The sequence below is a fragment of the Sarcophilus harrisii genome, chromosome 2 (assembly GCF_902635505.1).
Source record: "Sarcophilus harrisii chromosome 2, mSarHar1.11, whole genome shotgun sequence".
NCBI lineage: Eukaryota > Metazoa > Chordata > Mammalia > Dasyuromorphia > Dasyuridae > Sarcophilus > Sarcophilus harrisii.
In genome coordinates, this window is record NC_045427.1 from 21429700 (window position 1) to 21446084 (window position 16385).

At 48.1% G+C, this 16385-nt stretch overlaps 1 protein-coding gene across 1 annotated transcript in view; it reads right to left on the minus strand.

Moving 5' to 3' along the window:
- Positions 1 to 4195: 4195 nt before the first annotated feature.
- Positions 4196 to 16385, minus strand: part of ATP6V1B1 (ATPase H+ transporting V1 subunit B1) — a 29362-nt gene continuing 17172 nt past the window's right edge. Inside the window, exons 3-14 of the mRNA XM_031949731.1 lie at positions 13614 to 13712; positions 13373 to 13466; positions 12453 to 12530; positions 10794 to 10933; positions 8943 to 9044; positions 8238 to 8335; positions 7270 to 7393; positions 6825 to 6975; positions 6420 to 6502; positions 5537 to 5641; positions 5061 to 5190; positions 4196 to 4969 (exon numbers count right to left, since the gene is read on the minus strand). Of these exons, the coding sequence (XP_031805591.1) occupies positions 4773 to 4969; positions 5061 to 5190; positions 5537 to 5641; positions 6420 to 6502; positions 6825 to 6975; positions 7270 to 7393; positions 8238 to 8335; positions 8943 to 9044; positions 10794 to 10933; positions 12453 to 12530; positions 13373 to 13466; positions 13614 to 13712 (1401 nt within the window). The 3' untranslated portion in view covers positions 4196 to 4772. The remainder of the gene's footprint in view (positions 4970 to 5060; positions 5191 to 5536; positions 5642 to 6419; positions 6503 to 6824; positions 6976 to 7269; positions 7394 to 8237; positions 8336 to 8942; positions 9045 to 10793; positions 10934 to 12452; positions 12531 to 13372; positions 13467 to 13613; positions 13713 to 16385) is intronic.

Below are 16385 nucleotides of genomic sequence, written 5' to 3' on the forward strand. Positions count from 1 at the left end.
GTCAAATGGAGAATTTTGTATTCGATTTGATAGGGAAGCACTGACATGAATGGGAGTGGGGAGGTGGCCTGGTCTGAACCTGCACTTGAGGAAAATCTCTTTTGTGGTTGAATGGAGGAGGGATTCTGGTTGGGAGAAACTCGAGGCCGCAGATTCATCACCGGGTTCTTGGAACAGCTCGGGCCGAGGTGATGGTGGTGACTGTCACAGGAGAGTTATGGCAAATGTGCAGCGATAGGTCTTGACAACAGATTGGATTGAGGGGCTGAGAGAGAGTGGCGAGATGGATTCCTTGAACAGAAGCCGTATTAATTATGTAATATGCCAGTTATGTCTTTGAATTAAAGTCTCAAATACTCAAAGGGCCGGAAACAGGAAAATCCAGAGGAAAATCTCTATCAGTAAAGGATCACAGTAAGAAGGGTGGGGACCAATAGAATCCACCTGCTATCACACGGCAGCCCACTGAGCCCCAGGGGCAGATACCTGACTGAGGCCTTCAAGAAGGGCTTAATGTAGGATCCAGTTCTCTGGACCATTAGAAAGCCCAGTCTTGTGGAGGGATAGTCTGGAAGCTCAGGAGTACTTTTCATGGGAAGCTCTCTTCCATGGCTACTTTTCTAAAACATCTGTTGAACCATAGGTGAATTTGGGCTCATGAATTCAGGAGTCACCAGAATATTATTGGGAGCATCCTTCTGAGTTACTGCCTTCTCATAAGGAACAAAACCCATTAGAGTTTGGGTCTCATTCTCACAGACCAATACTCAGGGCCCCCTTTACCTCTTTCATCTTTTTCATTCCTCTATGGACTTGCATATTCTGCTAGGTTATGCTAGTGTGGAAATGCAACTCAGGTAAACTTCTGTGCACACTGGAAGGACTAGTGCACAGCCCCCAGTTCAGCTCATTGCAATGATCGGCCTTTCTCTCCGTACCCCCTTCCTCATCCCTGAATTCCTACTTAGAAGTGGTTCTGAGAAACCATTGATAAGGGTCTAGCCCATCAGTAAACCATAGTCATCATTCAGCACATGGAAGGACTGCTTGGGCCATGGGTAAAAGCCATGGGTATGAGTCATTTATGAATTTTGAGTCATAATCTGTAATATTAGATCTGACGATAACAAAAGATGTTCTAATTGTAGCTAGCCTTTAGGGTTTATCAGAATGCTTTACAAATATTGCCTCATTTTATGCTCACAATGGTTCTGGGGAATCGGTGCTATTATTATCCCATTTTAGAGATGTGGGAAATGAGGCGAACAGCTGTCACTTGCTAGGGTCACACAGCTACTAAGGGTCTGAGGCAGGATTTCACTTCGGATCTCCCTTATTCTATGTCCAAGGCCCTCTGCCACTCACTGTGCCATCGAGCTCTTTCTAGTCCTATGATTGCCCATCTATTTCATCCTTAGGAATCCCATCAAAAAGCAACCATGGGAAGAGGTATTTCTGGGATATGTGAGAGCCATCCCAAAGGGATTAGGGATCTCTGTTCCATTCACCCTGCCCTCCTTGGCAACTGGCAGCCATAAGGCACCTAATAGTTGCACACGGGCCCATCAAGAACTCCCATCTGAGTGGAAACTCTCTCCATTATGATGCATGACAGGCTGGGCTTCAGTTAAGCGAGGGCACCATGGATCCACCTGATCTTGATAGGACTAAGGAGGCATCTTTTCGGCCCCTGCCTCAGTTTTGATTAAGGGGTGGGGAGTTTGGAGGAGAAAGCCACCCTCCTCTCCCCCAATGCTGTCTTCCTTCCTCCTTATACCTCATGACCTGTCTGGCTCCTCATTGGAGCAGCACTTGGGCCAACAAGGAGAGTAAGTTTGAAGGCTCTCCTTATATCTGACTATTTAGGACAGAAAATGCCTTATCTTTTGTGTTTGATGGTTTTCATCAATTCTGTTGGCTCAAATACACAATTTTTTTCCTCCCTGATCAGAAACATGAAGAGCCCAAATCCAAGAGGATTCTGTTAGCTTCTGCTGGGCCTCCTGGGACGAAATAACTCTAGCCACTTTTCTTGGTGCTGGTGATTCAGACCATGTTGGTTCTCCAGACAGGTCACCATATCTCCATGACAAGGGATGAGCAGGAACCAACTCCAAGGATCCCTGCATCCATCTTCTCTGTCCTCCCAAATGTCCCCCTTCCAGCCTGTGCTCTAATCTTGATCATGGTGATTTGATGAGAAGTTGCCTTTACTCCCTAGTTCAGCTCAGCCGCTGTCATGAATGATCGATCTCTGGACGTGACTTTCCACATGCTGATGGCAAGAAGCAAATAGCTTCTGAAGAACTGTGGCACTTCTAGCTGGGTGCTCTTCTCCCATCCCCAAGCTCCTGCAGCATCTTTTTCAGTGCTGTCAACCATAACCACCCTACTCTGAAGTCCTTGACTTCCTTGACGTTTTGCCTGTCAAAAACAGCTCTCCCAGTCTCTCCAGCTCTTCTTCACCACCAAGGAATAAGTGGTGACAGCCATAGGAAACCATGGTTCCTAGCCTTCCAACACAGGGCAGAGGTTGCCTTGCCTTTTGTCTCTCCTTCCTACATGCTCCACACTTTCTCTGACCCTTACTATGGCAACTATGGCAATGCAGGGTCAGCCCTGCTGATGAAGGTCTTCCAGAGTTGGAAGACTATTGCTGTAATCCTAGTGATAGGATAGAAGTTGTGTGAATGTGGGATGTGAGAGATGAGATGGAGAAAGAAGTTCGGGAGTAACCTGGATGACTGGAAGGATGATGGTGGCTTTAGTGGGGACGGAGATTTGGGCCTAAGAGTTAAGCTTTGTCCAGGTTGCATTTGAGAGACTGATGGGCCATTCCGTTATGGCTGTCCAACAGCAGTTGGCAGAGAATTGGGGATGGATATATGGATTTGGGAATCACTGGTGTTGAGATGGTTATTTGATTTATGGGATCTGATGAGATCATCCTCTTGTGTTGCCGCAGTTCTTAACCTTGTATCATGGACCTCATTGGCAGCAATCTGGAGAAGTCTATGAATCCCTCGGAATAATATTTTTAAATGCAAAAATAAGATACAAAAGGTTTCAGAGGAAACCGATTATATTGAAATACAATCATCAAAATATTTTTAAAAACAAGTTCATGGACCTCCTGTTCAGAATGCCTGCTGTAATGAGAAAAGAAGGAGGAACAAAGAGGGCCCCAAACAGAACCTCGGAGATGGACACATGGTATGGGACTCGGATGATTCAGGGAGGAGATCACAGAATTTATGGGGTTCAGGATTCAGCCAGGAAACTGGAGATCAATAAGAGAAAAGGATTCACTTAAGATGTGAGGCTGAGATCTAGGATTCAACCCTTTTAACTCCCAGATCACTGATTTCTGGCACCCCATAGGGCCTCTGAGAGAATGTCACAACCCTCAAGCCTAGGGACTAACTCTGAGGCATAATTTTTACCTAAGGCTCCTCACTAGGGGCCCATCCCATATTTTAAGGCTCTGGGCCTGCCATTACCAGCCCAGATCCTAACCTCCCCATGACTGTCATTTAGACAATGCTCCAACGCACTGGGATACCTTCTGCCATTACTATCCTAGATCCCAACGTCTCCATGACGTCATTTAGAGTAGCCATGGGCGAAAAGATCCATCATTCTGTGGCCTGGCTAGTGCTGGCTCTCTCTGATCTTGGCCTTGGACAGTAGAGATGCCGTCTGTACATGTGGGCTTAGCCTTGAAGTGTTTGGTACCGAACTTGCGGACCTTGGGCTTTGGTGACATAGACCTTGGGGGAGCCGGGTTGGGTGTCATAGCATGATGCAGAGGGACCGCAGATAGCAGGTTCTCAGTGACTTCTTGAGTGAAAAAAGTGACTGTCCTGACCTGGAGAGACAGCTCTGGCCCTTAATGACCCCCCTTTATGTCTTCTAACTCCCTCCCTCCCTTAACCTTTAACTTGCATTTTCATTTCCCCTAAGTAAGCGAAAGGAGTGACCAGGAGGAATCTGGAACTAGTGAAGAATTAGGTTTGTAAGTGGCCTAAGGCTCAGGTGCAGGTAATTTCTAGGAGAGCCCCGGCAGACAGCTGGGAGGCACATTGTTGGCACATTGTCTCTCCCATTGGACTGTAAGCTTCCTGAGATCAGGGCCTGGTTTTTGTTTTTGCCTTATTTTTGTGTCCCCAGAACTAAGCACAGTGCCTGGTACATAGTAGGTGCTTAATAAATGTTTATTGATTTATTAGTCAAGTCACACACATCTATGTATTCTTAAGCAAAGGGATTTTTAAGAAAATGTAGCTGAAGTTAGCAGGGGAGGGAGCTGATTTTTGCCTCCTCCATTTTCTTCTTCCTGCTAGTATCCAAGCAATGATGGAGTGATCTGGCCTCCTGGAAAAGCCTAGGGTGGGGCTGAAGCCTGGAGGTTTCCTCATTTGGAGGAAGGAGGGCAGGTGGGGTGATGGAGGGCAGGGGGATGACGGAGGGCAGGGGGGTGACGGAGGGCAGATGAGGTGACAGAGGGCAGGGGGTGACGGAGGGCAGGGGAATGACAGAGGGCAGGGGGGTGATGGAGGGCAGGGGAATGACAGAGGGCAGGAGGAACAAAAGCTTGGGGACAGAGCTACGCCAGAAGCGGTTTGGCTGGAGGGGGAGGCAGCCAGACTTTAGATGGTGGAGGTATCCATCAGTGCGGTGGCCCCAGAGTGAGGCTGGGGAGAGATCAGGGGAGGGGGTGGGCCTTGGGCAGAGGCAGGAGTCCATGCTGGGGGTGCGATCCAGAGGCAGCCTTAGAGCTGCGAGTCGGACACCTCGGAGGAGTCCGCAGCGTCCGGGCTGGTGAGCAGGCTCTGATGGTAGCCGTCTCGTGGGTAGAACTCCTCAATAATGTTCTGGGGGATCCTTTTGAGCATCTCCTTGGGGAAGATGCGCAGCAGCTGCCAGCCAAGGTCCAGGGACTCAAACACGCTGCGGTTTTCATAGGGGCCTGGGGAAGAGGGCGAGAGCGTGAGAAAAGGGTCGACTCAGGCTCAGATGCTGCTCCCCTCCTCTGGGCCCTTTCCCCCAAGCCCTCCCACCTTGGTTGATGAAGTTCTTCTCAAACTTCTGCAGAAACTCGAGGTAGAGCAGGTCCTCCGAGGTCAAGGCCTCCTCCCCCACCACCGCCTTCATGGCCTGGACGTCTTTCCCTATGGCGTAGCAAGCGTACTGAGGGAGCCAAGAGAGACCAGAGGGGTTGAGGGCCTGAGCCTAGGTGCTTTAGCCTGGGCCTGGCCTCCGAGGGAGGCTGACATGGGGTAACGAGGCCTGGGAACTGGCTTCGGTGCTTCAGATGCCCCCCTTCCCCTGACGCAGCCTCTAAGCTCCCTGGGTCACACCTCGGCCATAGCCACGTGAGATCTCTGAGGAAAAAGACATTAGAGATGGGCCCGCTCCCCCCTAAGCACACGGGCGTCGGAGGAAAGGGCCGCCCGGCCCGTGGGCAGCCGAGCTGAGGCTCTGCCTTTGGGACAGCGGGCTCTGCCCCGGCTCCTTCCCAGCCTCCGCTCCTTACCAGCTGGTTGGAGACATCCCCATGGTCCTTCCTGGTCATGCCCTCCCCAATGGCGGACTTCATCAGACGTGACAGGGAGGGAAGCACGTTGATAGGAGGGTAGATCTAGAGAAAGAGATAACGGGAGTTAGGGGAGGGTAAGAAGGGAAGTGGGCAAAGCTCAGTGGCCCCCGCTCCATCCCTTCTCCTCCCCAGCTCCGGCGGCACCGCCAGCCCCTCCCTGAGGCCCCTGTGCACATTCTGTTCGGATCTGGGATGGAGGAAGCCCTGGCATTCTGTCTCCCCCTTTGGAAGAGGGGGGGGGGCCCTCCTGGTTTGCCTTTCTTTTTATCTCCAGAGCTTAGCAAAGCACCGGGCATGCAGTCAGTGCTTAATAAATGCTTATTGGCTGGCTAACAGCTCCGCGAGTGCCCTCTTCCCATTGATCCGAGATAAGAAGCCAAGAGGACACATAATTGGATTATTTTTTGGCTTCAGGATTCCCTTTTTTTCTAATCAGGATGAAAGAGGAGAAGGAAAAGAGAGAGCAAAGCTGGCTTTATTCCCAAATTCTAGGCCACAGAACAGACTCATGTTTGGGGATGGGGAGGAGGCTGTTTTCAGGGGTGGAGTGAGTGCTGGATTTGAAGCCAGAGGCCTTGACTTGGATCCCACTCCCCTAATTACTAACTGGGCAAATCACCCACTTCCCCTGGTCTTGGTCTCCCCAGTTGTAAAGGGAGAGTCAGATCCTCCCTGTGGCTGCTTCCCTTCTCTTAACCAACTGGAAACAAGAGGGCTACTTGTTGTTAGACCTTAGAGTAGTGCCTTATAGGGGTCCGAAGACCGGGCAGGAAGAAGAGGGCAGTGGGCAGGGAGAACATGGGGGTGGAGCTAGTGGTACCTGTCTGTTGTGCAGCTGTCTGTCCACATAGATCTGTCCCTCTGTAATGAAGCCCGTCAGGTCAGGGATGGGGTGCGTGATATCTGGAAAGGAGAGTTTTACTTTAGTGCGACCCGGAACTGCATCCTTCCCATCGGACCAAGGAACCACGTCTCCTCCAAGGAATACCAGAGGATCATGGGTCTATGAGAGTCGGAAGGGTCTTTGGAAGACATCTAGTTCCACTCTCTTTGCCTTGCAGATGGGGAAACTGAGGCACAGAGTGAATAAAGAACTTGATGAGGCTCATACGGATGCTCAGGCCTTCTGGCTGCCTTGGAAACATCTGGCTCTGGCTGGGAGTGGGGGGGTGGGAGTTAAGTAAAGGGAGAGTTGGCTGTTGGGGTGGAGAGGGGGAGTTCTCACCATCATTGGGCATTGTGAGAATGGGGATCTGCGTGATGGAACCTCCCCGGCCTTCCACTCGGCCTGCCCGCTCATAGATGGTGGCCAGATCCGTGTACATGTACCCAGGGAAACCTCGTCGGCCGGGTACCTCCTCCCTGGCAGCTGAGACCTGGGCGTGCCCACCGGGGGCATCAGGGAGAGACCCGGAGAGTCACCCAGAGACAAAGCATACATGAGAATAAACAGAGGCAGACAAGGAGAGGCAGAGAGAGAGAGAGGGACAAAAGCAGATAAAAGAGAAAGATAATTCATTAGGGATAGAAAAGTTCATCAAAGGGGTCGGGGTTCATATCTCTGTCCTCCCAGAGCTCCTGGGACCAAGGAAGCTTTGGATCGGTGCCTCCCTGCCCATCCCCTCCATCCCTCCATCCCCGGCGCTCCTCCTCCCCAGCCCCAGCCTCACCTCTCTCAGGGCCTCTGCATAGGAGCTCATATCTGTCAGAATGACCAGCACATGCTTCTCACACTGATAGGCCAGGAACTCAGCTGTGGTCAATGCCAGGCGGGGTGTGATGATCCTTTCAATACTGTGGGGATGACGTACAGAGAACAAAGCCGGTGAGCTCAGGTGTAACCTGGGCTTCGGGCCCTTCCCAGGTCAGAGAACTGGGGGAGACCCAGAGAGCACTGTGGGAACTGAGGGTGAGTCAGGATTTTCACTTTTGTTCCTGTTCGCTTGCATTTTGTTTTCTTTCATCCCCCCCCCCTTTTTGATCTGATTTTTCTCGTGCAGCATGAGAATTGTAGAAATACATAAGGAAGAATTGCATGTGTTTAACATAGATTACTTGCTGTCTAGGGGAGAGGATAGAAGGAAGGGAGGGAGAAAATCTGCAGCACAAGGTTTTGCGAGGGTGAATGTTGAGAACTATCTTTGCGTGTATTTAGAAGATTAAAAGTTATTATTTTAAAATAAATAATTGTGGCAACCCCCCCCCCCCAATATTATCCCATTTGCTTCTCACAATAATTCTAAGTAGGGTTTTATCATCCTCATTTTAGGATACTTCTCTACATTTTGTATTTCTTTGTTGTGTTGAGAGTATAGGAGACACTTAATGAGTGAGTGACAGCGAGAGACACAGAGACGGAGAAAATGAGACAGAGACAGAAAGACAGAGACAGAGAAAAAGAGGCAGAGATATACAGAGAAAGTGAGACAGAAACATACAGAGACACAAAGACAGAGAGACACAGAGAGACAGAGACAGACAGAGACATACACACAGAGAACCAGAGACAGGAGAGAGCCAGCGAGCCCATCAGAATGTGGGAAGCCCAAGTCCCCCCTAGGAGCCTTCAGAGAGCTCAGAGCCCCTTTAATAAGTAGGGGCAGGCGGTGGAGGGGTTCCCAAGCCCCGAGGGGCTCACGTGGGGTCGTTGGCCAGGTTCAGGAACAGGCAGACATTGCCCATGGAGCCGTTCTGCTCAAAGTCGGACTTGAAGAATCTTGCCGTCTCCATGTTGACCTGGTCAGTGAGTGGGGGAGGGTCACGGGTGAGGTGTGGACAGGAGACACCGCCCCCCCCCCCCATTGGATGATGGGATGGAAAGAGACTCCTTTCGCTTGGGACCGTTAACCTAGATTACGGTTTTCTGCTCCCCGTTTTCCCCTGGCTTCCTGGGAGGGGAGCAGGAGGGGGCTGGGGAAGTGAGCCGGGAGGCGGGGGCGGCGGGGGCGGGGCAGAGCCGCCCGGAGGGCCCCTCCGCTCCCGACAAAGCCCCGGTGCTTAACAAAGCCGGAGCCCTCGTGGCAGCCGAGGCTCGGGCCGCCGCCCGGACCCTCGCAATCCCCCTTCCCAGAAGCCCCGCTGGCGCGCCTGGTGCCAGTCCGCGGAGAGCGGCGGCCGACTCGGGCTTCCCCAGCGCCCATCCTGACGGGCCGCCCGCGGCCGACGTTACCGCCTCGCCCCCAGCCGCCGCTTTCCTGAGCCACCCTGGGGGCCGTGCCCGCGGACTCCCCGCCCTCAGGGCCCTCTCTCCCCTCCTCTTCTCTCCTTCCTTCCAAGCTGTGCGGAGTAGCCCCTCCGCCTCCCCCATCGGCCCGCGAGAGGCTCCCACCCGCTCTCCGCTCACCCCCATGGCGGCGAACACGATGGCGAAGTTGTCCTCGTGATAATCAATGACATCCTTGGACTTCTTCACCAGCCCGGCCTGGCGGCAGATCTGCGCCGCGATCTATTAGGGAGAGAGAGACAGAGAGAGATGGAGACAGAGACAGACAGAGACAGACAGAGACAGAGAGAAAAGGAGAGAGAGACAGAGACACAGAGAGAAAGGAGAGAGACAGAGACAAAGAGAAAAGGAGAGAGAGACAGAGACACAGAGAAAAGGAGAGAGAGACAGACACAGAGAGAGAAAGGAGAGAGACAGAGAGACAGAGACAGAGAGAGACAGAGACAGAGAGAAAGAGAGAGAGGGAGAAAGAGACAGAAAGACAGAGAGACAGAGAGACAGACAGAGACAGAGAGAAAAGGAGAGAGAGACAGAGACAGAGAGAGACAGAGAGAGAGAACATTAACATCAGAATGTGGGGAGTCCAATTTCCACCCTGGCAGACTACAGAATTTAGACCCTTTGCTGTCTCATATCTTCTCAACTTTGGTGGGAACAATGAAGTCAGAGGGAAGCCATTGCACTATACATTAAAACATACATGTGTGTGTACATGCATATGTGGGCCTCTGTGTATATGCATGTGCATTTGAGTGTGTGTGTGTGTGTGTGTGTGTGTAGTATTTGGGGAGTAAGAATGACTAAATGTTCATACGGAGAAACTGAGGCAGGCTTAAAGGGTGGAGTGGATCCTGCCCTTTGGGAAGTTGAGCTTTTCCCCTTAAAGAGAGGAGCCCAACTGGAGACAGTATAGGGGAACATGAACTCTGGGGCAGAGCTGAGGGTCTGGAGCCAGATCTTGGCTCTGCTTTGTATGAGGTGTGTGATTTTGGGAAAGTCACTTTTCCTCTCTGAATTTCAGGTTGGTTTTTTTTTTTTAAACTGTACACTGAGGGATTTGAACTAGAAGTTCCCTAATGGTCCTTAAAAATAGTAGGCAATATTTATAAGGAACTAGATGTCAGAGTGAGTGTCTGCTGGGGTTGGAGTCAAAAAGGCCTGCATTCAAAACTTGCCATAGACACTTACTAGATGTGTGACCCTGCAGAAGTCATTTAACTGTCTGCCTCTGTTTCCCCTTCTGTAAAATGGGGGGAAACAATAACACCAACTTCACAGTATGTCATTACAAGGATCAAATGAGGTGACACAAAGTACTTCACAAATCCCAAAGCTCAATATAAACATTAGTTATAGTGATTACTCTGATAATTATAACGGTCTCAGCTTCTAGGCCAACTTTCTAGCCACAAAGACATGATATGATATGATGTATGTTGTTATGGGATGTAATATAATTAATATATATTTACATACTTAATATATACATAATTACATAATAATACATAACATATGTAAAACATACTACAAAACATTCGCTCTTATCATACGTCACTTTAAAGTTCATAGAATGCTTTTGTGCCTTTTCTCAGTTGATCTTCACAGTACCCAGTTAGTATTACAGGTGTTATTGTACACACACCCCATATGTGGAAACTGAGGATGAAAGAGAATAAAGTACCTCTATAGAATCACGCAGGTAATGTGGTGACAGGCAAGATTTAAGTCCAGTTCTTTTAGACTCCCAAGCTAACCATTCTCCACTATACAACACTGATGTACTGATAAACCTGAAGACGTGTACTGGAATCCAGGAAGCATCCAGGACTCTTATACATCTAAGAGGAAGGGGGGGAGCTGAGACACTAGGCTTGACCAAGGGCAGATGGGCCGTGGAGCCTGGCACCAGCCCTAGGGTACCCCAGGAGTGCCAGGTATGCCCAAAGAGATGCTCAGCCCTGCTCTTCATACCTCATTGTGAGGGAGTCCGGCGGCAGAGAAGATGGGGATCTTCTGGCCACGGGCAATGCTGTTCATGATGTCGATGGGTGAGATGCCTGTCTGGATCATCTCCTCAGGGTAGATTCGGTCATGGGGGTTGATTGGCTGACCTAGGGCAACAGGGGAAAGGGGGAGAGTGAGATGGATTTTGGAAGGGAATTGCTCCGAGTCTCCGATTTCCCTAAAACTACAGTCCCCAGACCTAAGAGGAGGAAAGGAACCCTGGGAAAAGGATGACAAACTAATTCCTAGAGGACACATATATTTGAGGATTCAGTGGTTTGCTACATAGCAGTGGGACTGATTTAATGACAGAAATATCATTAACCCCTGCACTGATCTCCCTTATGTTGGGCTTCCATTATTGACTCATTGGCCAACGCTGGAGAAATCACTTCCTCTTTCTCAGCCTCGTTTCCTCATTTATAAAGCGATGTGACAGACACTTGTTCAGCTCTGAGATTATTTTTTAAGATCCCGTTCAGCCCTGATGTCCTCTCAGATTTCTCCTAGATCTGACATTTTGTGTTCTAAGGCCCCTCCTAAGTCTGACATTTTATTTTCTAAAGTCTCTCCTAGCTCTGATATTCTGATCTTCTAAGGTCCTTCTGAGACCTGGCATTCTCAGGCCCTTTTTTGATCTCCGTCTATATTCTAAGAGATCAGTCAATAATGACATTTCATATTCTAAGGTCCTTCTGAATCTTGGATTCAACATCTGGCTGTTATTATGTGGACCAAGGACAGTTCCAGAGAGAAGTGAAAAGCATGTATCTCCCATTCTTCCTTGCAGAGATTAGAGATGGGGAGAACTATGAGTACAACAGGATCTTGGGGAAAAGTATGAATGAGCACACTTTTATCTGCATTGGGAATGCTTTCTCCATCTTTTCTTAAGTCTAGACAACCAATAAAACAATAAATCAAGCCCTGTTTGTATTTGTCTGTTCCAAAGTGTAAAAGCTGACACAATCTACTCTGGAAAGCTGCTATGAGTTGGCTCCAACACTTCCTGAATACCACCAGACAAAGTTGCCCTTGTGGCTTCGTAATGCTGAACCGATCTCTTCTCTCTTCCTTTTATATTTTTTGTTGGGCATAGATTGTCGGGTGGAGGGATATATTTGGCCATGAAGAGGATATGAAAAAAGATATAGATAAAATAAGATTTAAAAAAAAATTTCCTGTGTTCTAAGGTCTGGCTATATTTCCTTTCTTGGGGAACTGTTACTCTGAGGAGATAGTAGAGAGCAATAGTGAGCCCAGGGGAATAAAAGGCTAATGGGTCAAATTTAAGAGGTGGTTTGTGGGGATAGAGTTTCTTTATGAGAGCCCTCACCTCACACCATTTAAAACTCTTCATAAAAAGCTAGACGTGCCTTATGGAGAAGAGCCAAACACTTTCCCCTTCTTGGATGGGCAAATTCTATTGGTCTATGACTGTGGGCTAAAGGGATGATGGGTGGAGTTTTTAGGTCATCAATGAAATACATGACTGGAGGTTAGATGAGAATTCTGTTCTGTACCTTCTGGAGATCCCACTTTGCATGAGAGGATTGAGCAATTACATATAGTACTTAGGGATAGGAAAAGGATTCTGAAGTCCACTGGTGGCCACTGGCCACTCACCATTGATGTCCAGAAAGTCTTCAGCCATAACTTCTGGCCCTTGGTCAATGGGTTTGCCAGACCCATTGAAGACTCGACCTAACAAGAAGAAAGGAAGGAAGAAGTTTGGAGTATACAGAAATGCTTGGAACTCAGTAAAAATTAGGACAAAAATTAACTGTTAATTATTAATTATCTATTTTCCTATCATGACACCCTTTAGCTATCCAGAGGTTGTTCCAATAGTTTTCTCTCCCAATCCTTAACCCATTTTTTTCCTTCTGAGGACAATGTTCCCATCTTTACCATCCAAGGCATGGTACCCAACTCTAAGGGAACCAACTCTAATAAAAAGGGAAATTTCAGGGAATGGAAGAGGAAAAGGTGGGACTATGGAAGGGTAGTCAAGAAGTACTTTGGGAACAGATAAGGTCTTGGGGTACCTTCATAAGAGGACAGCAGGAAGAACATTGACTCAATTCCAAAAGAGTTGGATTCTAAATGTAGCTCTGCTAATTACTGGCCGGGTGACCTTACACGAGTCACTTTCTCTGTGAGCATCTGTTTCTTTATCTATGAAATGGTCCTTCCCTGCTCTAACATTCCATAATGTAAGATTCTTCCTAGGTCTGACACTCAGTATTCCAAGGGACCTTCCAGCTCTGTCCTTCTGTATTCTAAGGTCCTTCTTCAATTTGATGTTCTAAGTTGGATGGGACCTTAGAGGCCATTGAGTCCTTCATTCTATTGATGAAAGTAAGGATGAAAATGAGATGAATTGTCTAAGGTCACACAGGTCATAAGTGACAGGTATAAGATTTAAACCCATGTTCTCAGCCTCCTAACTTTCCATGGAACTATGATGTCTCTGCAGCATCATATGAAATGACTAACAATTTTACCTACATCTGGAGATGTTCTTTCCTAATTCCATTTTTTACCTAGCATGTCTTCTGATACCGGGGTCCGAAGGATGTCACCAGTAAACTCACAAGTTGTCTTCTGGGCATCAATCCCTGAAGTCCCTTCAAATACCTGTGGGGGGCAAGAAAATGGTGATGCTCGGGATGGGGATGGGGATGATGTCCCAAAAGTCACTGTACAGCTTTAAATTTTGAGTCCCCCCAACACTGAACCTCCCCACCTTCACACTAAGCCCCCCTTCCCCCTTCCCCCTCTTACCTGAACAATGGCCTTGGTCCCAGCCACCTCCAGGACCTGCCCACTTCTCTGAGTGCCATTTGGGAGAGTGAAGTTGACGATCTCAGCATATTGGGCAAACTGGGGAGAAAGCAGAGTGTCCAGGAGAAAAATGTGAAAGCAAGGAAGGCAGAGGGGAACACTGAACCACTATTCCTTCCTTCTCAAGATATGGAAAACAATGTTTAGTTTGAGGACTCAGAAGTTAGAGTTCTGTCACTGACTTCCTGAGTGACCTTGAACAGATCATTTACCTCTGGGACCATGGTATACTTACTCACAAAATGGCCAGTTCATTAAATTTTCAGGATAAATATTTATATTTCAGAAATTGGCAAATAACTACCAATTGGAGAATTATTTACTATTTTATTGACTGTTGAGACTTAAGAAAATGATGGAGAAAAATTTAATAATGCAAATTCAGCTTAAGAGTGTGTTTATTGTTCATATATTTCCTCCCCTAAAGAGCTGGTTGTTAAAAGTTTACCAGAACGCTGATGAAAACATCTTAGAAGTCATTCACTCTCCTTCATTAAAATAATCTTTTGGGGATGGGATGGATTGTGAATGGCTGTGTCATTGGAGAGAACATTCAAATGGATGAGATTACAGACTTATCTTGAATCCCCAAATGTTACCATTATCCTCTTCCATAGACTTTAGATCTCCTTCCCCTATAATCACATCTGCTCTTCATAATTTGGGTCAAGGTTCTTTCTTTTTAAAATAAAATTTTATTTTTTTTTTTTTATCAGAGGAAATTCACTTTCTTTTTCTTCTATTACTCCGTCCTAATTGAGAAGGAAAGAAAAAACCCTCTGATTACACATGTATGGTTGTAATTCCTTCATTTTATAAAAGAAGTGCCAAGGTCACAGCAAGGAAGATGGCTGGTTTGGGGGTTGAGGTCATGATTGCCATGACTGTGGAGCACTAGTTCCCCCGAGGGAGCCCCATGTTGGAGAGGTGAGAAGGGTTTGTCTCCCTGCTGAGGTTCCGAGGGGGTGTCCAAGGGATTCGGGTCCTGTCGCTGCAGGGAGGATAGTGATGGGGTGTAGGAGGGAGAGTCATTGATTTCCTCAAACCATATCCCTTGGCCCGGGGCTGGAAGAAGCCAGGGGCTGCTGTTTATTCTAGTCACTCCTTGCCCTGTGCTCAGTGGTCTTGCTCTTGGCCACAAGAGGGTAGACGAGATCAGGGACAAGAGGACCAGGCAGAGATCCTGAAGTGAAAGGACTTTTCTGACTCTTGGTTCTCGCTCTCTTCCTCCCCTTGCCTCTCCCTGCTCCCCTCCCATCAGTCCCTTTCTCTATCTTGTCTCCTTTATTTATCATCACTCTCTCTGCCTCTTCCTGTTTCCCTCCCTGCTTCTGTACCCGACACTTTCTCACCTTCCAAACCAGGATTTCAAACTTAACAGTTGGAAGGAGAACTAAGAATTGAGTCTAACCCTTCATTTTTAATTTTTATTTTTTAATAAATGAGGGAACTGAGGCAGAGACAAATGAAGTGACTTTTCTAGTGCCACACAACTAATACATTTCTGAGATGCAGTTTATGTATGCATCTTCCCAACTTTGGGTTCCCCAGCTAGTCCTGTTGCCTCTATATCCCTATCTCTTTCCTTGCTCTTTTCTATCTCTATCTCACCCACCCCTCTCTGTCTCTGTCTCTCTTTGTCTTTCTCCCTCTTTGTCTTTCTCTCTCTCTCTCTCTGTCTAAATCTCTCTGTCTCTCTGTCCCCCTCTCTCATCTCTCTTTCTCTCTGTCTCTGTCTCTCACCCTCTCCCTCTCTCCTCCTTTCTGTTTTTTTCCTCTCTCCATCCTCATTTCCCTTCCTTCTTCTATCACTCTCCTTGCTCCTGTCTCTGTCTTGTTCTTCTCTCTATTCCTCTCTTAGTCTTGTCATCCCTGTCCTTATCTCCCTCAGTTTCTGTCCCCATTTTTCTCCATTTCTGTTTCTCTCTTTTTGTCTTCCCCCACCCCAATTCTTTCCTTCTCTCCCTTTCTCCCCTCTATCTCTGTCTCTCTCCCTCTCCCTCCCTCTTCTCTCTCCCTTCTCTTTTCTCCCTCTCTCTCCCTTCTCTTTTTCTCTGTCTCTCTCCCCTGTTTCCCCTCCTTCTATACGGAGGGGAAACTTGCTGTCTCTCTCTGTCCCTGTCTCTCCCTTCCCTTTTCTCCTTCTCCTCTCTATCTTTTCTCCCTTTCTCTCTTTGTTTCTCTTCCTCTCTCTATCCCTGTTTCTCTCTCTTCCTCCTCTTTCTCATTTCTCTTCCTTCTATCACTCTCCTTGCTCCTGTCTCTGTCTTGTTCTTCCGTTCATTCCTGTCTTCCCTATATCTCCCTCTCAGTTTCTATCCCCAGTTTCTATTTGTCCTGTCTTTCTGTCCGTCTCTGCTCATTCCCATCTTCTTCATTGTCCTTATTCCCACTTCAGCCCCCATCCCTGTCTCTTTCCTTCCTCCTATCTCTCTGCTCCTGTCTCTATGATCCTATCTCTCTTCCTGTTCCTTTCTCTGTCTATTCCTGTCTTCTTCTCTTTCCCCATCTCTTTGACTCTTCTGTCTGTCCCTGTTTCTCTCTCTGTCCCTGCCCTTGTTTTTTTCACTGTAAAACTTGGTGCTTCTTCCATCACCCTTCACTGACAAATGATGTGACATCAAGGCTCTAATTACCTCCAGCATCAGAGCTCGGAGCTTGTGGAGGGGCTGGGGCTGGGAGGACCATTTTTAGCACGCTTCCTTCCCTAGG